A 26,959-nucleotide genomic window follows, 5' to 3' on the forward strand; every position below is an offset into this window, starting at 1 on the left:
ATGTTGCTGGAGGAGTGAAACGGTGACGTGATTGTATTTACCTTTGTAGCATTTTTTCATGTCAGGACCCAGCCACATATTGTCAGGACAGGCACATGTATACTTGGGAGAATGGGGAGAGATCTGAGGTGCAGGCAGACACAAATACTCACAGCCTCCGTTTGGCTGGAGGCTGAGCTCACAGGAATCTGGAGCTGTTCAAGGATGGAAGAAAAGATGTTATTTTTCTAATTATTTATTTCTTGTTCTTCGCAAAGAAATATCAGGTCCTCTAAGAAGACTCTCTTCCACTCCCTACCTCAATTAATCGGGCTGCTTAAGCATCTTTACAATTTGGAGTAGAGCGAAACCTTACACACTACTATAAAAACTGCCCAAATATATAATGAATGGCAAGCATCACAGTGACGGGAGTAACTCACTGTTATCAGAGATGCTAATTAAACAGCTATTAACAAATTGCAGACTTTTCAATAAATGCTGCTGCTGAATTAATTATGCAGGAATTTAAAACATTAGGCATTGATTTCACATTATTACCTGTGCTTTCTCTCTCATCAAAAACCATCAGGAAGCATTTCATTTACTAGCTCAAATAAACCTGATTTAGGGCCATGGTACCCTGGGGGATGTGTCTTACCTTTGGGCTGCTTTAATTCATGAAATACCACGATGTCATGAGGATTATTGAGATTTTCTGCCAAAACGGAGATGTCCAAGCCATTCAGCCGGTTTGCGCTGAAGATTGCTTCATTCTCCAGGTCAGTCCAGAACACTCTGTCCTGCAGGAAACGCACAGGATTTCTGACCTGGCCCTGCTCAAATCCAACTCGAGTTGGATTGAACTCCTGTAGTCACAAAGTCAATGCACTGTGTGCACCTTGGGGCACCTTCGGTTCATGCTACTTCTAGCTGCAGCTTTTTTCTTTTTTTTTTTTTTTTTGGACACTGTCATTTCTAATGTTCAAAAGCACAGCAATTGTACATGTTTATAAAGCGCTTAGTAATTTTGAGTAGCTATGAGACTGAGGTGAGGGAGCAGGAATTTGGTTAAGTACAGAAGAGTTGCATCCATTCTGTTTCTGAACCATTTTTTTTTTTTTAAAGATGGGGTGAATCACGAGCAGAACCAAAGGGCCATACTAGAAACGTTTGTTATCTCTGCTGAGTTTTTTCTCCTTTCCAAAGATAAGACCTGCATTAAACAGGTATCTATGACGAGGCCAGTGCCTAAAGCACACCTGGAAGATGAGTATTTCTCTTTTTTATTAATATCTTTTGCATGGCATACTATGATTGAAGATGCAAAATAACTGGTCAAGGAGGTACACAGGAATTGCAGTTATCAAACAGTATTTAGTTGCTCAGTCAGCTATGTATGCTGCTGCCTGCTAAAAAACACATGTATTTCAGTAAGGAGAGCCACATTGCTGGAGAACAAGGGCAAATTAACAAAAGCAAAAGGGTTGTCTGTTATTCTAACATTCCTCATTCAGATGAGGAAATGTGTACAGAGGTTAAATAACCCAAGAGATCCTTCCAAACACTGCTGATGAGGATAAAACTAAAGAGCAGCAATGTCTTGGGGAAACCAGTGCCCAAAGTTAGATGCCTAGATACCACACCCATTGCACGGGAGGAATAAGGGTTTTAAGAAGGAAGAGGGTTTTGCTGATTCAAAAGCCAACCTAGTTAAGTGAAATGAAGAGAAAAGAAAGGAGGCTGACACACACCTTGACAGGGAGCCAACCAGACACCTTTCTCTGCTATAGCTTACCTAGAGTGAGGTGCCAAAGTTGAAGCTTTTGTTCCCGTAATCACTTATATAATCACAGAAAGGAGCTTAGCTACAAGAGAGAAGACTTCACTGCCCCAGGCTAGTCATACTTGGCAGTCCTCTAACAGGGGAGGAAGAGCGCAAGGGCTGGATTGTCCCTCTGCTTCCACCCAGGCAAAGCAGGGATTTGAATTATGTCTTCCATACCCCTGGAGTACTCCTGAGATAGGATAGGGAACGCAGTTTCAAACACATGCTTTAGATCTTAAGCATGAGATACAAACTGCAAGGAAGCTGCTAGCCCTGAGGCCCTGCCACTGGGTAGCTGTGTATAAACTAATGGCAGAAATGTGGATGCCCATTTATGTAGTAACTTCTGCAGATCTCAGCAGGTCTTAGTTCTTCCCTGATGACATCTGAGGGTCCGAACTGTACTATTTAATTAATTACTGCACTGCTTTTAGTAAGGCTACAGTGTGACACTGAATGGTACAAGAGTACTGAATCTACAAGAGTAATTGGGTTTTCAATGAAGCATACTCAAGTAGGAGTTGGAAGCCTTTGTGAAAATAGGCTTATGTCTTTGTAGGATCAGAGCTATAATTTTGAGGACAGGGAAGTTTCTCTGATGTGTGGCAGGGTTTGTGTGTCATAACTGGAGCAGTTTAGCCTGAAAGATAATTATCTGACCCTTTCAGAACTAGGTGAACAAGCACCTTTTTAATGCCAAGACCCCAGCCTCAGCAATGCACTGGTGCACATTGACTGCAGGGGGAGCCCTGCCAGCGCCTTGCTGCCACAGATACTCCCAGCCGAAGCCTTGAGATTGCCGAGACAGGTGAAAACGTTTCAGAGGATACTTCTGCAGATGCTGGGATGGACAAGAGAAACAACTAGCCAACGCGGCAAAATTTAAGGGGCCATCCTGAGGGTTCTGTTGGCACCAGAAAATGCAACACAAGTATGCAAAGATGGTGTGAAACAAAGCTGCTGAGAGCAGCGGAGTGCTCCACTGCGGGCTGAGAGGCGGCTCTGAGCCCATGCAGCTCCCCTCAAAGTCCAACTTTCAAAAGACGAGAGACATGTTGCAGTGTCACTTGGTGAATGGTTGTCCCACCTGCTGATCACAGTAAGTGGCTTTTCCCTTCCCTTGCTAATAGTTTTGGCCTTTGTATGGACAGTTGGCTCAATTCAAATCAAGGGAAACTCATTACCCATTTTCCAGTTCTGTGGGAGGTGTCATACTGGGCACCACCAGCCCCTCACGATGCACTGGTACTACATTAGGTAGAAGCATGAGATAAAGCATTGCTCCTGATTAAGGGCTTTAGAAAACAATTTTCCCTGCTGAACCCACACCAGGTTAATCAGTTTCTATAGCAGCGAACGCCCTCGCTGAGCTTTCTGTGCTATGCAAAAGGCAGAGCTTTTAATCAAGAGGAGCTTTGAGACTTCTTGCAGTCTCCAGTCTGTTCTGCATCCATTTTCAACTCTTACCTCAAACACTGCTAAGCCGAAAGGATGGCTCAGATCGTCAACAGAAGAGATCAGAACTTTTCTGTTGCTGCCATTGAAATCAATGCAGGACAGTGAATGCAATTTGGAGTCTACCCAGTAGAGACGCTGATTCAGCAAATCTGAGAAGTGAAACACAATGAAACAAAATTACACACATCTGCAACTCTTTTTCTCTTGCCCAGCATGTTTTTCCTGCTGGCAGCATGACTAATCTCTTTATTATTGGGCCTTTTTTTTTTTTACACTAGTTCTGATTTTGAATCAGTGCCCAGATATGCTGGGATAAGACCCTATAAATAAGATTAAAAAGGAGGAACATTCTGGTGTGTGTGGGGAATGCCTGACTGACAGCTTTGTACAATGAGGTTCTTTTGTTACCAGGAGGAGCAGGCCAGCAGCAGTTTGGGCTTCCCAGAGTCACTCCATCAGTGCCTGAGTGAGAAGCTTCATCCATCTCAAGGCTATTCAGTCCTTGGCCTCTTGCTGGAGAACAACAACTGTGATCAAATGAAACACCCCTCTGAAGGAGCTGTGCGATTTACACATTTTCAGTGAAGAAGAATCCTGGGTCCAGAAACCCTTCTTGTGCTGCAGGCTGGGGGAACACTGGTGGTGGGGACACTCCTACCGCAACCAGCCAGGTTTTGGGGAGGGTGCAAGTAAGAGTGGAAGGGAAGGATCCAACGTTATTTAGAATGCTAAGCACTGAATTTCTCTTCCTGGAGCAAATTCACTCATTTTGGATGAGATTCACTAAACAGAATGCAAGTGGATGAGTGCCAACACAAAACAAGTTCTGTAATTAAACAAGTCATTAATTAATTTCTTAATTACTAAAGGATAACATTATTTGTTCACAGCAGTAGCACTTCAACACTATGCAATAGTAGCAGCATTTTCTCCTACATCCTTGTCATGGCCAGAATTTTCAAATATAAAACTAGAGAACCTCACATCTGCATGCCGTTAAACACATACGGCTGTAACTCCAGAGGAGGCTGTCCCCTGCTGCCCCACGAGGGCAGGAAACCACCTTTCCACTCCTGCAACTTGGTGTGGCGGCGAGAACGACCACAGCCCTCTGTGTGTCAGCAGGATACGGGCCAAGATGGGTGTCCTGGTTTCGGCTGGGATAGAGTTAATTTTCTTCTTAGTAGCTGGTACAGTGCTGTGTTTTGCATTTAGTGTGAGAATAATGTTGATAACACGCTGATGTTTTAGTTGTTGCTAAGTAGCGCTTATCCTAAGTTAAGGATTTTTTAAGGATTTTTTTACTTTAAACTGTTCTTATCTCAACCCACGAGTTTTACTTTTTTTCCTGATCCTCCTCCCCATTCCACTGGGAGAGGGGAGGGGTGAGCGGCTGCGTGGTGCTTAGTTGCTGGCTGGGGTCAAACCACGACAATGGGTGCCATCTCACTACCTCCACCCAGAGCGGCTGGGCAGGCATGTCGATGGGGAACAGGCTCTGCAGGCTGTGTCTCTTCCCTTGATGTACCGTGCATTAATCAGTCCAATGAATTATCTTGACACTGCTTCTGAGACAGGTCCAGGTCCAGACACACTGGCACCAAGGACTCTCTGATGCTTCCTGGACTTCCAAAGGGTTGCTGCAGCTCTGCATCCTCCCCCAAAATTTCCCTTTGCCTTAAGGCAAACCTAAAAGCAACTCAAAGCTCCTGCAGTGTGAGGTTCTGACTGCGGCAAGACTGACTGCCTATGCTTGCTACTGAAATAAAACCGCTCGTGTTGGTGAGCAGTAAGTGACAGAGTATTTCCAGGATTTTTGTGTGCAGGTGCCTTTGCACATTTAGAATTCCATTTTCGTATTTAACAATAAAAATAAATTTACACCAGCCACAGTGGATGCTGTAGCTCTAACCTGGGCACTTACCAAGCGTGATGCCATTTGGCCACTCAATGTTGTCAGTCACCAGCACTCGCCGCCCCACACCATTCAGGCCAGCTTTCTCGATCTTAGCTTTGTCTCCCCAGTCAGACCAGTACATGAACCTGAAAGAGACAGATGCAAAAAAACAGTAAATTGGACTCTAGTGTAGTGAATCTACACTACTAATCAGAGTAGGAGGTGCCCTGTTCTCTCCTTATTACAGCAAAGCCTCTCAGCCACTTCAGTTAATTCTGATATGCACCTACTGGAGCCACATACTGTCCCACAGGGTACTCTGCCACGCGACTTGCACCAGAACGCAAAATCTCACCTTAGTAACCTCACGCAAACTATCTCCTGGTGTGTCTGCTAGTGGACTTCACTTATCCAAGTAGCCCATACACATGTCAGACAGACCACTTCGTTTTCCCAGCAGAACCTCTGTGCCTGGACCAGCTCAGGCCCATTGAACACATGACCTAACCATTATTTTCAGAACTTTTTTTAACAGCAGTGGCCTTGCAAAGAGTTAGTTGAATCATCTCATCAGTCCCATTTAAGTTCAATGGATCTATCTATCTTAAAGGGCATCTGAAGTCTTGATGAGATGAGAACCACCCACAAGTTTGTGAGAGAGGCAGAAGGAAGACTGGAACGTCTCTGTTGGCGAAGGGAGCGTTTGTGGTCTTTACACCTACCTCCGTGTGGGATCAACAGCAATGGCTCTTGGCTCACTGAGGTCACTGTTGAAAAGTGTCCTCCTCCTGCTTCCATCTGCAGTGGCCACTGAGATGGTCTTGTTTCCGGAATCCGTCCAGTAGATATTCTTATGAACCCAGTCTATTGCCAGTCCTTCAGGAGAGTTGAGCTGGCTGTCTATCAAAATCACCTGCTCAGCTGTGTCACTCGCTTTGTCTATGTAGGCACTGCAAAGACAGGACTCGTCACTGGACTGACACACGGCACAGAGAGGGCCGTGCGCATGTGCCATGGGGTTGGACCTCACACAGCACCACTGCAACCCCACGGAGAGAAAGTGCACATGTGGCAGCATGATTGACCTAGAAACCCTTACGGCTGCATGCTGCAACCTTCCGCTTTCTCCTACAACTTGTTCTTATTCCCCTGTATCTGGATGGCAGGTATTTCCAGAACAGGGAACTGTCATTTTATTTTTCTACCTGCTCCTGCTCTAACTGCACAATTCAGCAAACCATTTGACTTCAGCCATGTTAACTTCAAGAGCATTGATTCACAGGATTTATGGACATTAGAAATATACTCTAGCACTCTGCTGAACTGAGTTGAACTTAGCATGCAAATAAACATGCTTAAATGTTTTGCAGAATTAGGACCTGTGTAACTAATTATGATTCATCACAGGAATTAATGGAGCTGTACTAATTTGGCAAGTGATCTTGTTAGATACAAAGAAAATGTTCACTAAAATGTTCACCAGCAGCAGCCTCAAAAATCTTTCAAAATGCTAATGAAAGGCAGCAGACTCCACGTGGATGTTTCATAAATAACCCAATGTTGCTCCTACAAGCACACAGGCTGATTCTGCTCTGTTGCCTCTGCACCTGTCAATGGCACTGAGTGAACCAAAACGGAGGTATTCCGAGTTTGCATCAGTGTTTCTAAGAGCTTAGTCTGGCTCTTAGAGTAACTCGGTACATCTTAAAAAAGTTACAAAACAGCAGAAACTTTCCCCCGAACATTTGAAACTGCAAGATCTTTTACATCTCCTGTTCACTGGCCATCCTGCCTTTGGTCATGGAATGAGAAGGTAAGTCCAAAGGGAGCTGAGCTCTCAAGTACCAGATTAGAGACTTGGAAACAAATGCCTAAACCCAGGAATTCTTGACACTGTTTTATGGTCTGCGGCCCAGGCTGGAATGGCTACATAGAGTCAGCCTGGATTAACAGCACGCTACTGCATCTTCACTACAAGGAATGGTTTTGGTTTCTCTCTGACCCAACACCAAATGAACAGTATCATCGGGGTTCTGCAGGGCACCTGAGAATGTTCCCCAGACTCTGTTAGTTTAGTCTGACAAGCACCACATGTTCTAACTACACAACTCCAGGTCAATTAATTCCTCCCCAGTGAAACAGTCGTGTTCAATACTTCCTGTCCACCACTGCGGTGAGCTGCTGCGCTGTACCCTCAATGTGACTCACTGCACTGATGGGGAAGCCGAGACAGGCTCCTGCAGCTTTCAGAACGGGAGGGCTGAAACACAGGTGACATTTCAATTCTCCCAGTAACTAAATATTGTAAAAGATCTTCTGACACCCCAAAGGCGACATCACCTCAATAGGAAAGGATCTGGAAAGGCAAGTGAGGTAAGCGTTAAGAAAGATGGGATCTCTTGCCAGCAATTACCTCCTGTACCATAGTTTTTACCTTGCGACAGCCTCTCAACTACAAACTGCTTTTCCCCAGAGGACTCCTGCAGGTGGAGTCCTGTTCTCTGCTGGAAGGACATGGTGGCCTTTTATTTAGAAGTGTTTGATATTAGTGATAGTAGCAGTATTTTAAACAGGAACATTAATTGTTAAGAAGTTATAACTGCACAGCTTGCTCTGCAGAAAAGGTGGGACTTACAACAAAGCTCATGCAAGCCCGAGTGAGAAAGAGAAAAATTCTGCTGTTTGGAAAAAGGAAAAGCCTTGGTATAGCCATGTTCAGGGTATGAACACTGTTCAGTGGCGCCCAGCGCCCCAGGGCATTCACTGTCAGAGAGCTGCAGAAGGAGCAGTGTGTCTTGAATAATTCTCTGTGTATGAATATGAAGCCCTTACCCACCCCTGCCTGTGCCTACGGAATCAGTCACAGTGAAAGCAGCCAGCTTTCCTCTGAACCAGCTCCCCATTTTCAGAGCCCCACAGGCCCACTCAGCCTACCTACCTAGCTACTTGAGTGCTTAATACTCAGCACAGCCTGGGCACATTTCCCTGCCAATGGCATGGGAGCTACCACAGCCTGCAGAAACCCCGGCTTGGCTCCCACACACTGAAACCAATCAACCTTTGCCTGATCATTAGCTAAAATCCAGAACAAATCACTGTAGAAGCTGCAATAGGGTGCAATAGCTATGCAAATCAGAATATACATGGGGGATTTTCAGCGCATAAATTAAATGCATTTTTGACTAGGCACACTCACAAGCCCTGGTACATGACACTGTGATGGATGCCATAAAAACAGCTGAAGGAGGAGGGAGAATGAGAATTCCAGAATGTGTACTGTGGTCAAGTGCTGTGAATTTAAATCCAGTCTACCAGAGACTACAGTGGGCAGCTAGTATCTGTGTTGCTACCTCCTTGCTCCCACCATTTGCCTCCTTTGTGCTTTCAGATGCTACGTCCTTTGTGGTTTCACGTACAGCAAGCACACAGCACAGCAGCAGTCTCACACAGCATCGCTTAGCAATATTATGATTCGGTAAACAAGAGTCTACGTGTAATTGCACAAATGCAGCAGGATCTATTATTGACAAAAAGCCTTCCTGTATTATCAAACCAGATAACTACACAAGCCCCTGATTTCTTTATCAATTCCTAAAAAAAGCTTACAAAGTCTGTGCCACAACAGGTAATCCAGTAAGGGAAGAAAAGCCCTCAGGTTCACTGTACCCTGCATTGTTCTCTGCAGATTGTCCTTGAGGGGTACAGATAGAACCATAGCTTTGGACAGGTACCAAAACACACATCCTCTCTTGCCCCTTACCTGTAGATTTTTCGGTAGAACAAATCACACCAATATATTCTGTTTGTTGACACCTCCACGTCCAGCGCCACAACATTCTTCAGCATGGGAATGATGCGAGAGTAGTCCCTTTTCACCAGGTCTATCTTACGTACCTCATGGCGATTGGTGAAGATCAGGTACGGACTCTTGCCTACCACAGAAAATCAGCGCGTTTGTCATTTTAGCAGCTGACCCAAGGGCTGCATTCAGCTTTCATTTCTCAAACAACAGAACTATCAGTCACTGATAGCTCTGCTTTGTAAGGAAGCTTTACACCACACCAGAAGCAAGTGTAAACGGCTTCCAGAGGCAGAGCTGTCACACACGGACATGGAGAACTGCATCACCTCTGTGGTCACCAGATGCACGCTGGCTCTTGGTCTGCCCATTCTGCTAAGCCACAAGCAAAACTCTGGGGAATGTCCTCACCTTCAATTACACATTTTAGATACAAAATCCATGGGCCAGATTTTGGTGACTCATGGCCAGGAAAAGGAAGAGACAGCTCTCTGAGCTGGCTGGAGGGAAGGGAGGCAGCCAGACTTGAGGCATGATAGAGCCACATTGAGTCCAGCAAAGCCAAGACTGGTTGCTAGGGAGGAATTTTAGACTGTCATGTACATGCAGAACTCACACAGTCCACACCTAAGCACTTGGCTTAGGCAGTTCACATCTCTTTTTTGTGGGGCCAGAGTCTGCAGCCTGGGTGCTGGTGATACTGCTACAGCAGTTGTGACCTCAGGCCAGCCCAGGCCAGAGCCTCTCAAGAAGCATAAGGTTGACCTGAATTTTCCAAAAGACAGGAGAGCAGGACACAAAGAAACCCAATAGTTATTTTGCTTAGAAGACCATAACCAGCACCTTAGCCTCCACAGTTATGCACACTGGGCCCCATGGAGGCCAGTTCCCTACTGTAGTAGGCAGACACCTATGTCTCTAGGCTCAGACCAAGAAGTGCACATCCTTTCCCTCTGCAAGTAGCAGAGCATGTGATTCTCTGTGTTCTTAAGTGTCACTAAAATAAGCTGCGAGTCAAACAGCTAAAGCTTTGGTTGGCTCTTTGTGCATCTCCCTGTTTGAGATAGGGACAGGATGGGAGGCTCAGAACGAGTTTTAGTGGGTTAGACTGGTTTGTCTCCAATAGTGGCCAGTAGAAGATCCTAGTGAAGAGCATCTTTCCGCTGGGAAGGACAAAAGGGGATTGAGGAACATGACACTGAAAGTGAAGAGCTGGGACAAGGTTCTAGCTCTAGAATACGTCGTGCTGCAGGGCTCCCAGCACAGACAAGGGCACAACAGAGTTTTCTAACCAACAAGCAGATCAGTGTCCCAGGATTTGGGTCAGTCCTAACTCACTGCAGGTGTGAGACTTTATGAGGACAGCAGGACACTGTGCATACCATATAGAACCCGGGAAGAAAGAGGCCACATGGATGTGCAGGATAACACTAGAGAGGCAATTTTGTATTGCAGGTAACTCACCCTTTCCTAAGAGACCCACTATTTCCATTAAAGAAACCACCAGCATGGCTAATGCTCAGTCTTGCACAATTCAACTTTCTATCCCTCTGACATTAACATTCATTTTTGCAATAAGGTCGAGCAAACTGCTGGTATTCATGTTTGTATTTGCATAAGAGGCTGCGAGGGTGGAGAGGTGGCTAATCTACTGTGCTTTAATTGGGATGTTTTCTTCCTTATACTACTACTATCACTAAATGTTTTTGCTGCACTGTTTTTAATAACACCTGTCAAGAGACTTTCTTTTCTAGTTTCAGCTTCAAACAGCCAACTAGTGACTGTAATCTTGCTCTGTACACCGTTAAAATATTCTGATCTGCATGATCAGTAGTTCTTGCCTAGAGACGCATCTGCTATCGCTGCAGCAGTTCTGTGCTGCTCGAAATGAAATGTCTTTGCTTGCTTGCTTTGCTAGTTCCCTTTTGTTTCTGTTCCTCTAGCCTCAGCCCTGCAAGCATGTTTTCTTATCGGAGTTGTGATGTTGAGCAAGCAGAGTTTAAGTGCCTGTGGTGTTGTCTTACCTACAGCTTTGCAGTTCTTGGACAGGGTGTCCATCTCATATCCCTCGTAGCACTCACATTTGTAGTCCCCCTTGTAATTAATGCAGATCTGGCTACAAGCGTCTGGATTCTCACATTCATCTATGTCTGAAAGGAGTGTTTGAAACCCATCAATAACTTGAAATCAAACCATCTGTGATGGAGCAATGCTGAAGTGAATATAATCACGTCTCTGTATGGTGAAACACAAGGGACTGCTGTTTGCATGTAAATTACCTCCACACGTTTTTTTATCCAGAAGCTTGTATCCGGGTGGGCATTCACATTCATAACCAATCTTCAAGTCTTTGCATATGTGTGAGCAACCACCGTTGTTCATAGAGCATTCATTAATACCTGGAAGGGATATACAGATTATCTATGACAAAGGAGGGCTTTTAGTTGTAAGATTGAATAAAATGAAGAGACATCCTCAGAAATTTTCCCATATCTATCAGCTTTTCGTAGCCAGGAGCTGGCCCCATAGAGCATATGAGTGACTGCACACATAGGAAGCCACCACCATATCACTTTCTTGCTTTTTATTATTCCAAACCAACTAGTGGCTAAATGAACAGGGAGCCCTGGGGATACAGCATATGTGAATCTCTGCATCTCATCCCATCAGAGAGCTGCTGCTTTGAGCATGTTCTGCCACATATGAGAAACTTCCAAGGGACCTAAGGGCTCTCTCCAGGAGACTCCTTCTTCCCTATGCGCTGGTTCGTGTTGACTTTTCTGAACAGTCTCTCTGAGCTTTAATAATTCATGCTGGGGGAGTCTCATCTCCCAGGGGCCAGCTATTTCGAAATACTGTACTATTTTCCCATCTAGCTCCAAGGAATGATCTATGTGAAAATTCCAGAAAACACCAAAGTGCAGTCTGTCAGAGATACTCCATTAGCACTGAGATACAGTCCTCCCACCCACACGTCCCACACAAGTCTCTGCTGGCAGCCTGCATCAGCCCAAGTGTGCAATTTATGAAGCAACAGCCCCCATCCTCTCCTGGATCCCTGTCTAATCCAAGGCCACCCCTCTGATCCTGCTTTCAAGTGCTGAAATGAAAAACAGACTAAATGGATCCTTGTAACTAGAACTGAATGAGAGCTTGAGGAAAGCTGGTTTCCTGTCAGAAATAACATTTCTTGTTGTTGTAATTAACCTACACAAGGTGAAGAGAAAGTCCTCTCCCTAAGTAAGACTGCTGAACAGAAGCTGTGGAATTTCAGGGATAGTGAGCTCACTAGAACAAGCAAAAATGATCTGCCTCAATCTATAATGCAATTTAAAGGCAAATTTTTCATTTATCTTTTACTTCTTGCTTCCTTGCACACTGCGGGTGAGCAGGACAGCAGAGCCATTAAACCAGTGCTCTTGGAAGAAAATGAAAACAACCACAATTAAGTCAGTAAGACCGGGAAAATACCATGCCAGAAGGAACCCCATCTCAGCTCTAGGATGCTTTCACCTTCCTATCAAAGACACACACATATAGATATCAATACATTATTAATAGAGCAAGTTCACTAGGCTCCAAGAAGGTGTCCACAGAGTCACATTGTGTGTTGTCACTGTTCAATGATGTTTATTAATGGATATCACCTATTCCTACACTTGCATAGGCCTCTAGAAATTGGGTCCTAAACATGCACAACTGCTCTCTGCAAAATACTACAAAGGCTGTTTCGACTAACAAGCAAACCCTCACTCAGATGACTCCCATGCTTTCAGAGGTGCTTTGTGGAATGGATTCAGAGACTGTAAATCAAGTCCTGGTTCACTTGCTGGAGTTCTCAATAGGAGCTGAGGAGGAACCAGGCAGAGACGTTAGCCTGTTGTCTTTCTGCTGGGCAGCTGCTGCCCATTACCCAAACTTCAGCAGCATATTCACTGCCTGCCTAAAAAAAGACAAGTGATGTTCTGTCTTCTGCTGTGCTTTTTTGGGGAATCTCAGAGGGCACTGCAGTGTCTAGCACACAGCTAGACAGACACACCAAGATGAGGAGCATGTCCTGCACTTCCTGCCTTCTGCATGGATTACTTGTGTGCGGGTGTTACATTCACAGCAATCCACATCATTCTGCACTCTCAAAGAAACATGTTTCCTTTGGGGGCTATTCTCTGCTCAGCTTCCTAACTCAAATGACACTTCACTGCCAGCCTGGGACTGCGACAAGTCAGCCAGGGCACCACCGTAAGGTTGACCACCAAGCCCAGCTCTGCCGTGCCACTGCTCAGTCTCCTAAGACAAACTGGGCTGCCAGCTTTGTTGGGAGACCTCCACAGACAGACAAGTTGCAACACCCACTCGGAAAGACAGGGAGATGTGGATTAGTGTGGAAGAAAGCAAGGGCATACTGAAAGCACAAGGTAAGAGCATCCTCACTAGGCACGTGCACACACACTTCTTGTCTGATACAGAGGAGAGACTGACAGTTCTTCCTGAATGCGAGTTACGTAAGAGGCAGGCACTGAGCTCCATGCTACTGGTGCTCCATGATGTCATGGCAGGGGATGCCTGCCTGAGACATTTCTGCACTGGGGAAAAAAATCAAATGTGTTTGAGTAATGCTCCAGATTGGGGCTGGTGCCCACAATACCCAGTGGCAAAGGTGAGAGAGGGGCTGCCCTAGGGAGAGCGGCACAGCTCTCTGGCCTGGGCTTTCCATTCTGCTGACTCTGACAGCCCCGATGCAGACCTGGCTCTTGTGGCTTGTGCATTCTCGCTAGCCCAGAGCTGGCAGGATGCTGCAGAGAGCAACCTGCTGTCATTTCTAAGGGAAGCAGCAACAACATGCAAAACCCAGAAATGGCTGAAGTCATCTCTCAGTGATTGCTGCCACTCTGTGTGTTTTCACCTTCAAAGCATGTTGCCAATGCTAAATTTTTATGATGTTATCATTATCTTACAATTCAAAGATAACTTAGGCAATGAGGCTAAACAAACTGGTCTGTGCTGTGGAGGACACTAGTATCTGGGGAGAGGGGGAATTCCTGGTTCCTAGTCCCGTGCTCAGTTCATACATCCCTCCAAGAATAAAAGCTGAGCTGAGAAGGGCACAGTTCAAACTTACAGATGATCAGACTAGGCTACTAATTATATTCATATGAAGGGTGATGAGAGAATAAAGGCAAGGAAAGAGGAGCAGAGTGAGAAATAGCATTAGCAGCTACATGTGGTTACACTCAAAGCTGTGAGCACCAGATGGCGGAGAGGGGAAGCAGTTACAACAGGAGCAACACGTAGAAGGCAAGTACTGTACCACATTCTTTCAGAGGCTCGTCAGACCAGTCCCTGCAGTCTCTATGTGAATCGCACACTTTGCCTCCGTCAATGCACTCTCCACTCTTACACTGAAACTTGCTGGGACTTTCACATGCTGACTCTGTCATGTCGGGCAAGAGAGGAAAGCAACTAAGTTAGACGAGGCTCATGACAACAAAAAGCCTGACATAAAGCTTCAAGAGGGTGTCATTAGCAGAAATGGGATGGGATTAAGCAAATGAACATTAAGCCTGACTATCATGCAAGGAACTTTTCAAGTCATGCAGTCTGCCTGGTCAGCACAATCATCTCTCCCAAGCAACCCCACTGCCAGAACGGCTTGAAACTCTCTACAGGAAGCAGCCTGTCGTGGCTCAGAGGAGCAGCACAGGCCTCTTCCCTTTCCTATGGCCACAGAGCTCTCGCAGGCTTACACCACGGAGCACAAGGAGTGCAGAGCTGTCTGTACCTACCTTGGATGCAGCCTGCCTCGTCGCTGTTGTCAGGACAGTCGTGCACCTTGTCACATTGCTTTGCTCCATGGATACAGGTCCCATCGCCACACTGGAATTCATCCGGCTGGCACGTCACCAGAGCTTTAAGACAACATGTTCAAGCATTAGCCACACAGGACTTGAATCTTTTGTGTGGTACCTTTTAGCCACGTACCTTTGACACTGCTGGAGTTTTGCACCCTCTGTCAGCAAATGTCACAGAGCATCGGCTGCTTCCACCAAAGCAACAGAGGCAGCAGCTGCCTCAGCCACTGTCCTCCTGTGCCCCTCTGCCATCCCATATCACCCTCTGTGTCCTTGGGAAAAGAGCACCAAAGCCTGTATGAACACATCTAGTCAAAACAGAATCAGTGCAGGCAGTGAAGCTTCTCAGCTGAGACTCAAGAAAGCAAGCAGGCAGCAAAACTATCAGCAGTGGAGCTCCTCTGGGGTCTTCAGTCTACCTGAGAGGCCAGGCTGCTTTCCAACTAGGAGTGCAGAGTGGCACTGGGTAGGCAAAGGCAACTGCTCCTCAGCTCTCCTTCCTTCAGAAAAAAATATATTTAAGATATATTTCCAAACATGTTCAGGCTAAGGGCATGGGCAAGAGACATGTGTTGACTCTCTCTGCCGAAGCCAATGTGGTCACACTAGGGACAAAGCTAGCAACACAGACATGATCATTCGAGTTACTAAATGCCCATGAGCTAACAAACCACTGGAAGGCAGAAGAGCTCCACTGCACTGTGGCTTGGTGTTTCTTTGGGTTACAGGCCAAAAACACCTCCACAGTGTCAGGCAAGGTTTCAAGCCTGAAGCTCAACTGCCCAGGTCAGGTTATTACAGACTCAAAACAGATCTGATTAACAGCAAAGTTGGGGAAAAAAATAAAACAGACAGCTGCACTGACCATACTAAAAGCAGTCATATTTTCCTCCCCAAAGTTACACTGAGAGACCTCCCTAGCTGGGACCAGACTTGTGCTGACAAAGGCTACAGGCACTCGCTAGCCAGCAAAGGGCTGCAGCCTGTAGTTCACTGGCAAAACAGGCTCCTCATTCCTGGGACATGTTATGGAGCTTACTTCTGAGGGGACCGTCTTACAGATGTTTTCTTAAAATCCTATTAAGGCAGTGCACCCTGGAGAGCTCTTGATTCTAGCCTTTCCATCTTGCTGATTGCGTCCTGGTATCATATGACAGAAAATCACTGCCTCTGAATAGCTAGAGGTGGTCAGCACTGATGTTACTACACGGGAGGTGAGAGCTACGTGGCAGACCTTCCTTGACAATTTGACAAACTGGTTCTAATACAAAAATTACTACTTTCAGGTAACCCAGGAAGAGTCACAGACATGAAGTGAGCTAGCATCGATACGATAAAGTATTAGTTGCACAAAGGCTCAGCATTATTGGTGATTGCATCTCACAGGATGCAGGATCCAGATCCATGACTGCTTCACTGGACATAGCTCTAGTGCATCTTCAGCTGGTGAAGGGCACAAGAGACAGGAAAAGCCACAACTGCAGGGCTGGTGGGGGAAGGGAGAAATCCTGCCTTTAGAAATACACAGTATTTCACATGAGGGAAGTTTGGAAATAGCACTGCTCCTTGGAGAGGAAAGCCATATGCACTATATTCATAAAAAGCCGCAAAGCGAGAAAAAAAGCCCAAGCAATAAGCATAGTTATGGGACCAGCTGTGTCGCCACATTTCAGCTAATAAACCCAGGCACAGAAATGGGAAACCTCAGTGGGACATCTGGGACAGCAGCTCCAAACTAAGCATGTGGGAAATGCTGTTCTAAACGGAGAAAAATGAAGGAGAGGAGGAAACAAAGCTGTGGTCTGGGAGAATCACAGACCACAGATCTGGAAGTGGCACTGAGAGCTCCTGCAGGGAGGTAGAGGCACTTCTGCTTGAACCGTTCCTGCCATGTACAACCACCTGCAAGGAGAAGCCCTGACGATGGAGAGACCACCTTCCTCCTAGGCAATCCTGACCTCTTCCAAGCTAAACCTTGGCCATTGCAAAGCTTTTCCTACTGTCTAGCCAAAAATTTCCTTGCCACAATTATTTCTTGTCTTCACCTCCAACATGAAAAACAGTTTACTTGACCTTTTCTGTAGCAACACCTATATGTGGAGACACGAAAGGATGGTCCTCCATTTCTGACTATAAGTTATTAACCCCCCAACAAAAGTGTAACATGTAATTAAAGGCAATAGGGGTCTTGTCTTTCCTGGAGCAGGAACAGGTCTCCAGTTCATCAAGTAAATCTGCATGACAACAGCTACAGATTTGGAAGGCAGCTGTTATAAAACCTACTAATTGTCCTCAATTGTAATCTTCAAAGCTCTTCTAAAAAGCAGTTATAGCTAGATCCTAAAAATTGAAAGGTTTCTAATCCTAAAACAAATTAAAATGAAGGAGAATTTTGCAGGAACTGCAAAGACCATGTTGCACAAGCACTACAAGACTGAGAGAAAAGTGCCAGCACAGCTCTTAGCTCAGTTGCTACAGGGACTGCAAAACACAGATGTGGGACTGTACAACATCATTGCACAAAGCTTTGCTTCAGGAAGAAGAGACCGAAGTTTGGAGACCAGGCTTGGTTTCCTGGCTCACTTCCCACGCCAGCAGAGCTGTGGAAGTTCAGACCTTTGAGGAATGGCCCCTGAGCCTCTTAATAGACATCTAAAAAGAGCAGATACAGTAACAACTCTTACTGATCACAAAGATATTAAATGCACATACAGCATTTCTATTTTTTGGTGCATTTTTCAGTAGGAGGAGAGAGAATGCTATATTTATACCTGGCTTGGAGAGCATAAGTTTGAGGGGAGAGGGCCAGGAACTTTGTTATCCTGAAGCTGGGACACAAACCCATCTCATCACCACTGGCAGAGTTGACAGCAGGTTGCCATCAGGGCCATTCCCAAAGCAGAGCAATATCCCAAGAAGAGGGAAGAGCTGTGCTGTTTATTTGCACAAGATGTTCAGAAAATCGCTGTGCTATTTTGGAGGGTTTAAATCAGTGAATCTCAGCAGTTTTATAGCCATCTCCTCTGCTCCGCAAATCAACTATGAAACAATTTACCAAAGCCCTGCTAAATTAACAGGCGCACTCAGACCTACTTCCCATTTGCAAGTACTGGGCACAAAGCTGTATTGCTCAAATTCAGCAGATATATTCCAGATTCCAAGTCTGAGCCTGTGTTTCGCCTGTCTTTTGTTCCCTCTCCCCCCCCCCCCCCCGAACTTAATCTCAAGAAAACCCCAGCATTTGCAAAATGCATCAATCCGATTTTATAGATGGGGAGACAGAGGCACAAAAGTGTGAGGTCAGGTCTCAAGGGATTTGTTTTCTAGCTGTCAGTTGTAAGCATTATTTATTCTCCCTCCTGGATGCCCTAATGTGAGTTGCAAAGGACATTTTAAAACACAACCATTCCCAATTTGGAGACTAATAACTCTAACCTAATGTTCATTTTATAAATATATATACATATTTGAATATATATGCTAGGTGAAAAACCCCAACCATTCAATGTTCTCACACAGCTTTCCTGAAATGACTCATTCCCTCCTATTTATTTGCTGTCTTGCTGCCAAAACCTGTTCACCAATTGTCACCCTTCATTTCTGCTCTACTCGTTTATTACCCCAAAATGATTATAACAAATGACTGGTGACGGCCTCAGGACTTTTTTAAAAGCATTAGCTCCCATCCGTCTATTTTATACAATGCAAACCCCATATGATTCCCATTGGCAAGAGAAGACGTAGGGCTGGTATCTGCAGTTTTAATCAAGTCAAACCTAGCGGTACTTGTGCCATCCCTGTTGCTAAGGGGATGGAGCAGTGTCATATACCTGTCACTCCCTGCGTGCCACACGATACTGATCTCAAAAAGAGAATTTCTGGAGAGGAAAAAAAATAATAAAGGTCAATCCCTAAACTCTTCAGTCCAACAGATGAACAGTGATGCTGAGTTTCCAGAGCTCTCAAATGTCACTTTCTTACTGCAGGCGTGTGCGCCCAAGCAACAGCTGCATTTAGGATGGGGAAGCAACATTAGTTTTGACTATGACCCAGTTGACCCATCAGCTACATGAGCACTCAGTGCCGCAAGTCCTCTCCTGGCTATGACTTTAGAGATTCCTCTCCCCGTGGTGTAAACAGCAGCAGGTTTATGCACCTCTGTGGCACTGAAGGTGACTCCTAGTTTGCATGGGTGTAAAGCGCAGAACCAGGCCCTCTGTACAGAGGAGCAGTGCAGTAGCTAAAACATGGGGCTTTGAATCCCACTGTTTCCTGGCCCACAGGACTAAAAGCAGCAGAAGCAGCTCACATGCTCGTTTCTCCTGGGTGGATAAGCTGCACATTGTGCTGTACTGAGACTTACTGGAAAAAAAACCTCGGATGCTAAATCTCCGCTAGTCAGAGATTGTCTCAAGTCACTTCTGCCACATTTCCTCCTTCCTCCACTGGTTGTCAGCACTGTGCTGTGCTGCAGTGGTGTCCAGCTGCGTCCTCTGCCCCAGGGAGGCTGCCCTTGGCATATCTGGAGGTGCTACTTGGTGAAGCAGCTCTGTAGCTGAGGGATGCTGTCAGAGCCGTGCTTCTTTTGGGCCTCACATCTCAGCGGCTGGAGCTCAGCTGGATATTGCTGGTGTCTGTCAGATCAAGGAAAGAAGCTGGGGAACAGAGTGCTCCCTCTGCCTCAGCAAGGTACATGGGCACAGTCCCACTCCTCTCACCCAGCAGAGTGTCAAAGTAAATGGGTCCTGTAAAAGACTTAATTCAAGTTGAACAACAGGGATTGAAATTTTAGAGACATTTCATCGGAAAGCGCCATCTGTAAGCTGCTCTCCTCTTTCACCACTTGGAAATAGAAGGGAGCTCACCTTTCCCTCTCCTGAGTTGTCTAAACTCAGCCATCCTGCCAGGTTGCCATCATTGCAGGGAATGCAACCTTTGGGACAGAGATCAGTTCTGCTGGGAGACCCCTGCGCCAGACACCAGTTCTTCACCTGTGTTTGTCATGTGGGCCTAGCTACTGCCTCCTGATTCGGAGAGGATACAAGTACAGGCACCAAACACCACAGGCTGTCCCAGCTGGCAGTGCACCTGTCCACCAGACATGTCCTGCCTGGCTTTCTTACAGTCACTTCACACTGAAATGGGATGCCAGGAACCAACTTTGTCTCCTGACTCCACTATCCCTGCAACACTTCAGACCCTGGAAGTATTGCCTGGGTACCTGCTGCCCAAGAGCTCTGTCAGCTCCTGTATCACCTTCTTGGAGATGAAGGAAAAGACATCCTACCTAATCCACCCCTACTCGGAAGAGGGTTGACAACGATGATATCCTTGTACCCAGCGGTCAAAGCTGCTCTCTTCCTAACAAAACATATTTGGCTTCTCCTACTCTGCTCTCGCCTCTTAAAAGAGTCCTTGACTCTTTTAAAGGCACAGCAGCTCCAGGGTTACCTGTGGCTCGTCCCCCTGCTCTCCTGCAGTGTAAACAGTGGTGTCCAGGACTTACTACATCCTCCTCCTCTTGCTAAAGAAGCCACTGAATTTACATCTGCCTCTCTCTGCCTGGGAGAGAGTCTGATTCCCCTGCTCCTTGAAGGGCTCTCCCACACAGCTGCTCTGAGCTCACCAGCCTGGACTCAGTGTTGTCATGGGTATGAAAAGATGGTGCTGGCAAAAGTGGTAAATTTTCCTAGGTACCTTTGCAAAAACGTCTGGTTTCGGCAGCTGGTTGCTGCATTCCTCCCCAGAGGTGGCCCAATGTCAGAGCTGCTAAATATATACAGCTATGTAAATATTTTATTTTATTTCAATCTTGTCATTATGAATATTTTAGCAAAACATTTTGCTCTTACTTTCTTGTCTCTCTCCCTCCTCAGGTAAGTGACCAGCTTGAACAGTTTAGTGGCTAAAAATGGATGAAACATTCAAAATACCACACACACCAACACCACCATGTTAAATGTATAAAGCCAGCTGAAAAGAAATCCATTATTTATTAGCTCTGTGCCTTTATCAAGCCAAGCTCAAAGTGCATTTCAAACTGGATTCTTCAGAGGTGCTGCTCTTGACTGCCTTGTTCAGTATACTCTAACTTCAGAGGCAGAATATTAATTATTTTTTTTATGCTGATCATATATTCCCTTTAGTATTGCAGCTTCTAACCTCCAGGCTATGACCCCACCATGCAGCCTGAGGGCTTTGAACATTTTTCCCATTTTCCATTCCTTGTCTTTCTAGTGAAACAGATCTCTTCTGAGGCACGGTACCATCCAACAGCTCTTGCACCTCCACTCTGAAACCTCAAGGAAAAAGCATAAAAGGAGTCTGGAATATACCTGACCCTGCCGGGTTGTGCACTCAGCCATGCCATTTGGGACACAAATGCTCCTTGTCAGGCACACAGTTGCTGCATAGACATCAAAGACTTCCCTTAAAACACAGCCCACAGCAGCCTTCTGGCCCCTCTCCCCCCAAAGGAGAGCCCTCAGCCCTGCCCTACCCCTGCAGACACTCACGGCAATCCTGCTCATCCGACTTGTCCTTGCAGTCTTCGTCCCCGTCACACTTCCAGTTCAGATGGATGCATTCACCATTGCTGCACTGGAACTCATGAGCCGCGCAGGTGTTGAGGGCCTTGGCATCGTAGCCACACTTCTCTACGGACTCGTCTGACTGATCCTCACAGTCTGGCTGATTATCACAGACCCACAGCTCTGGGATGCACACACTGTTGTTGCACTGGAACTCATTGGGGTTGCAGGTCAGAGGGGAGCATTTTCTTTCATCACTGCCATCCCCACAGTCATTGTCACCGTCACACACGAAGGTGATGGAGATGCACGACTTGTTACTGCACTGGAACTCATTGGGAGGACAGGCTTGGGAATAAAAACAAACAGGTGAGCTGTGAGGTCTCCAACCTACCCCTCACCACTGTGCCAGCTTTAGCACATTAGGAATGCCTGAGACAGGGGGAGGGCGAGGGCGCAAAAGCATTACCTTGGCTGTCCTAACCCAAAACATTTTTCCCAATGGTAAACTACACAGCAAGGAGCAGGTGAAGACGCAGTGGTCATCTCCCCAGCTGTGCCACAGGATGCACCCTCTACGGGCCATAGGCAGCCCTGAAGAAGAAGGGGCAGCAGGGCTGTGAGAACTGCAGGTAGGAAAAGTGGGGAGCCACTACAGTGCTGCCCTGGCATTGAGGCAAGAGCAGCCAGGGAAGCCCCGGTGTATGGGGTGACAGCATGGAAAGAGCAGGGAGATTACAGGGCAGGCTGGAGGTGTGCTGGCACGCGCTGGTGGACTTGCACAGCGCTTTGCTTTGCTCCGTGCTGACATTATCAGCTTCCTGACTTTCACAAGCACAGAATCAGGTTTCAGGATTTCACAGCATGCCTGGTTCTGGACATATTAAGTGGGATGTGTAGGGTAAATATTTAGTGAGTCGAGCATCAATTTAGCTGCAATCTGCCAGTAAGGCCCTTTACAACACACTGAATGCCTTCCCTGGAAATCACAACTCAACATTAACATACAAATGAGGCGTTTGTCAGATAGGAAGCTGAGTGGAGTACTCTCCTCTGCAAGCCTAATGGACAGCTGAACCAGAGAAGCCTGCTCAAATTAAACTTTCAGGTACTCCAACAATGTGCAGTTCACAGTCACTTTATTTCATCAAGATGTGGGGGAACCAAAACCGTGGAAGAAATTCTCCATAAGTACTTTTAGGTAGTTACTTAAAAAAGAATTGTGCTTCTGCAGTTCCAGTCATCTACAGGAAAGTTACAGCTTTGATAAATTACAAGTACAATAAATACATACAAATAAATTACAACAAACTTTTTTTTTTTTTTTACATTGCACTTGGGAATCTTATTGTCTTCAGAAGCAGAACTATTTACTGTCGTATCTGCAGAGCCCCTATGATAAACCACACAGTTCAGATGGTACCGATCGCAGCAATGGCAAGTGCATCTGGAAAGCAGCAGAATCTCTGTAAAGGAGTTGTCATATCCCAGCTTTCAGCCAACGACAGGAACCCAGTGGTATTCTACTGAAATATTATGTCTGTTTTATACCTGGCAATGAAACTCTATTTCTAGCAATTAAGAACATGTTCAATTGTACATGGACACTTATTTACTTTCTAGCTGGCAAACTTGCTGGGCTCTGTCTGTTAACCTAAGCAGCCTGTAGTTTTACATCAGAGCGTGACAATGTATGTACTTCTCCTCTCCTGCCCTGTGCTCTGTCCCATTTAGTCCCAGGTTTTCCAGATGTTACTGTGTCTATCAGAGTAGCAATCTGCCTAATCAGAAGAAAAAGAGGTTTGCCTTCCTTGGTGCAATACTACCATGCACTGGCTACGACCCAAACTGCCTCCAACAGGGACAAACGTTAAAAGAGAATCTCAGCTGCACACTGCTGTGTGCCCAACTTGACATCAATAATTAAATGTAGAGTGTGGTCACCAAAGGAGCACTTAGTGTTAGACACCAAAGTATCATCTGGTCCAGGCGGGTTGCTCAGGCTCCTTCTGTACTTGGTAGAGTATTTTGGATATAGAGAGATGCCCTCAACAGGCAACTCCTGCCACCTACCTTGGGATAAGAACTGTCCCTTGGAGGGGCTAATATTTCTCCTCTCCAAACAGAGGGAACTGACATCAGACAACTAATATTAAGAGATGAATTCCTCTCACAAGGACCTAAAATATGAGCACACTCTGATGGAGAAGCATCTAAAAAAAAAAATCTCTTTTGCATGGCAGAATTGAGACCATTAAAATGCTCCGGTTTTCACCCAAATTCTGCTCTTTTTCTTCATTGAGCATACTTTTCTATCCTTATCCCATAACTAGAAATAAAATAATCTATTAGCCTTACTGATCAGTACACACAGCTGTATAACCTAACGCTCTCTTCAGATGATGCATAATATGGAATTGCCAGGTGGAAATTTAAGGCAACAGTTATAATCTTACCGATCTATTTAAAAAAGGAAGTGAGAAACGGGAATATTTCTAGGGCTATGTACAGTTTCTGTACCAGATCAAGGCTGAGAAGAAGAAATTGCTTTTCTGGCACTATTTTGATGAATCTCAGAAACAGATCAGTGAGCAAAATTTTGCTTAGTCCTTTGATCCCTAATTTTTGGGCAAGGTTGTAATGATTTGCACACTCCAAACGTGCATTAATTTCCTTTCCCCCAACTGTAATGAGCTCATCTTTTTTCCCTTATTGTTTTCCTGGTCCCACCTCCACCCCTCCTTCTGTCTGTATGCATTTCCCTTCAGAAATCTGCTGCATTGGCAAATTAGTGACTGATAAACATATGTGTGGGATACAGACAATGGAAGTTTGCACAAAAGCTCCTCCTCTGCACCTACAAATCTCAGTACAGATATAAAATTACTGATAATCGCAGCCAGAAAATAGAAGCAGTTCAGCTTTTGTAACCTCTCATGAGGACTTTCTCAGTGAAGCTTGTGAATTACTAGCTAGTAAAATCACATGGTCATGATTATTTTATTTCTTTTTAAAAATTGAATTTAGTGTGATGACAGCACTAGAGACTACAAGTTCTCCCTCCACTGAACAAGCACAGCAGTCTGTCTGTTGCTAACTCCCCCTTCCCACCACTGCAGTCCTTAGGTGGGGATCAATCTCCGCAACTCACTCGTGCAGCTAAAGCCAGGGGCAGTGGCACCAGCACTGACAGGGCATCACTTGCACTGGGACAAGGCCTAGGAGGCAGAAGAGCAGCTCTTTGTGCTCAGGTCTTCCTGCCTGCAATTACAGCAGCCATACGCTGCTGGGACAACCAGTAAGACTGATGGGCTGCTACCACTGTGCCATGCCAAGGAGGCCACTGGACAGCCACTGGAGCTGTCACAGGGGCCACTGCAGTGCATGCACTAGCAGCCAGCGGCAGTGCCAAATGGGAGCAGCACACGGTCCCTCACTACAGAAGGCTACTGTAGGCACCTCCTGGTGAACTCAAGAAATAAAAATGCCCTTTTCTTCATTTACAGACCTAATGATCATCTTCAGGCCAGCTCAAATGGGACAGTTCCTTCTGGGTCACACATACCTCCAGCAGAGACCTCTGTCTCTGTGTGCAGCTGGCTCTCCTGCTGGCCACAGGAAGGCAGATAACGTCCCAGTTCCTCTCACCCTTCCGTTATCCTCTCTGACAGCTGAAATCTGCAGGGCATGCCAGGATAAAGCAAAGTCTGCAGCTTCCAGCCACTCGGGGACTTGCTCTGGCACAAACAGGCAACGGAGGAGAAAAGCTGCTTACGGTCCCTCTGTACCTAGACAAGAGCCAGCATGCTCATGCTCTTTGCGGTCCCTGCTGCATGGTTTGGTGCTGGTTTGAAGAACCTAATAAAAAGCAGCGCTACAAATTATCTTACATAGCACCTGGGGAGATGAGGATGGGGAAGTAAAGTCCCAGGGACAGTTTACTTCACATCTCCTTTCATAAATCTGTTAGGGTACCTAGGTTGTCCCATCACTACAGCATTTCACTGTCTCCAAAGCATTTCAATAGAAAATGTGTGAATAGTAATTAAATGATCACTGGGGTATTTTTTCTTTGACTTGAGCAATTTGTTTGCATCCTCTGATTTTGCTACCTGTAAGCTTATTCGTGCAAAACAAAGGAAACAAATATTAGCTTGCTTTCCTTAGTGCCAAAGAAATTAATAAACGTCGTACTCTAAGGTGCAAAACCTACTTCAAATATGAAGTGATCCCAGTAGAAATCTTGGAAATGTTTGTCAAGAAGAAGTGTTTAACCAACAGGCTTCAAAGCAGTAAACAAGCATAATTACAAAAGCAGTTTTGTAGAGTACTGTAATCTGTTAAGGTTCTTCACAGTTTCAGGAAGCAAAATATCACATCTAAATGATAGTGTACATGTGCTTTGGCCTATAGACAATATATACCAGAGGTGTTCTGCATTAATTTCTGCCTTGTACTATATGCCAATTCATACAGCACAACCGTCACAGTTTTTGCCCCACAGCCTCAGCTGCAGTCTTCTCACATCTCTTGGGGAGAGTGGAGCAGAAGCAGTCTTTGAATGAAGGAAGTTAAAAAAAAAAAAAGATAGATTGAAGTTGTGGAGTTAGTGTTTCAGTACCGGCTGGTTCTCTTTTGCCCGGAGCCAGGATTTAACCAGAGGCTTTAGTGAGTAGTCTGGTGCAGCAGGGACAATTTTAGCTCAGGCGCTGCACCAAAAAATTAAGATAATTCTACCACATGCTTTTTAAGTACTTATAGAGAAAAGCAGAATGCTCTAAAGATACAGGGCACTCTGAGAACTGTAATTTCAAAAATTATATATTTGTACATAACGTTTCTACAATGGACATCTCTACCAAGCATGAGTCCTCAAATCTGGATAAAACTCAAAATATGAAATAAACAGCATATCCATCATTAATAGGAGCTGGGAATTATGTACAATGGACTATAACTGCTGCCACTGCTAATCTTTAATTAAAGATTTTCTAGCTTTTCAGTAAGAGTCAGATATTTAATTCATCTCTCTCCTCCAAAAAAGTCAGTTCCACTTGAAATTACATGAATGGCTTAAAGAAAGATAATTATTTGGTAAAATTTGTGGCAATTACTGATGCTGAAGACAAGAAAATAAGATGATTACACTGCATTTTTTCTGACAACCCCCCCAAAGCAACTTAAAAAAGTGTGGCTCAAAATTTCTTGTTTGCTTAAATCTGGTAACAGATCTTCTAAAGAAGGCAAAGGATGATTTGCGCACACTAACATTTACATTGGGGAAGGAGAGATCTGCTGTTGATTTATCACTGCTACAACACTGGCTGGAAAGGCTGGTGGACTTCAGAAACTCTGCTAAGCTGTGAGGTTTAGGATCTGAGCTCCACATGGCTGCAGGAGTGGAATGCCTGAGCTCCATCTGCCCAGGTATTCTGCGCGAAGCGCAAACCGAGCTACCACAGCCCACAAAAATTAATCTCTGAGCTGGACCATGGATAAGGAGGTCACAGAGTCCAGACAGGCTAAATTAAGCTGGAACTCCCAGGACAGTTACCAATGCTGTCACCATGTTAGTTTTATTTAACTAGTATTTATTTTCAGGCTTAATTGTATCTAAAT

At 45.5% G+C, this 26,959-nt stretch overlaps 1 protein-coding gene across 1 annotated transcript in view; it reads right to left on the reverse strand.

Annotated features, from left to right (window-relative positions):
• The window catches only part of LRP8 (LDL receptor related protein 8), a 194,291-nt gene that overhangs the window by 4,562 nt on the left and 162,770 nt on the right, over positions 1-26,959 (reverse strand). The window contains exons 5-14 of the mRNA XM_050900755.1: positions 21,326-21,688; positions 14,745-14,867; positions 11,241-11,360; positions 10,986-11,111; positions 8,923-9,094; positions 5,885-6,112; positions 5,190-5,308; positions 3,275-3,414; positions 641-782; positions 42-194 (exon numbers count right to left, since the gene is read on the reverse strand). Of these exons, the coding sequence (XP_050756712.1) occupies positions 42-194; positions 641-782; positions 3,275-3,414; positions 5,190-5,308; positions 5,885-6,112; positions 8,923-9,094; positions 10,986-11,111; positions 11,241-11,360; positions 14,745-14,867; positions 21,326-21,688 (1,686 nt within the window). The remainder of the gene's footprint in view (positions 1-41; positions 195-640; positions 783-3,274; positions 3,415-5,189; positions 5,309-5,884; positions 6,113-8,922; positions 9,095-10,985; positions 11,112-11,240; positions 11,361-14,744; positions 14,868-21,325; positions 21,689-26,959) is intronic.

Source organism: Gymnogyps californianus, chromosome 8, assembly GCF_018139145.2.
Source record: "Gymnogyps californianus isolate 813 chromosome 8, ASM1813914v2, whole genome shotgun sequence".
Taxonomy (NCBI): domain Eukaryota; kingdom Metazoa; phylum Chordata; class Aves; order Accipitriformes; family Cathartidae; genus Gymnogyps; species Gymnogyps californianus.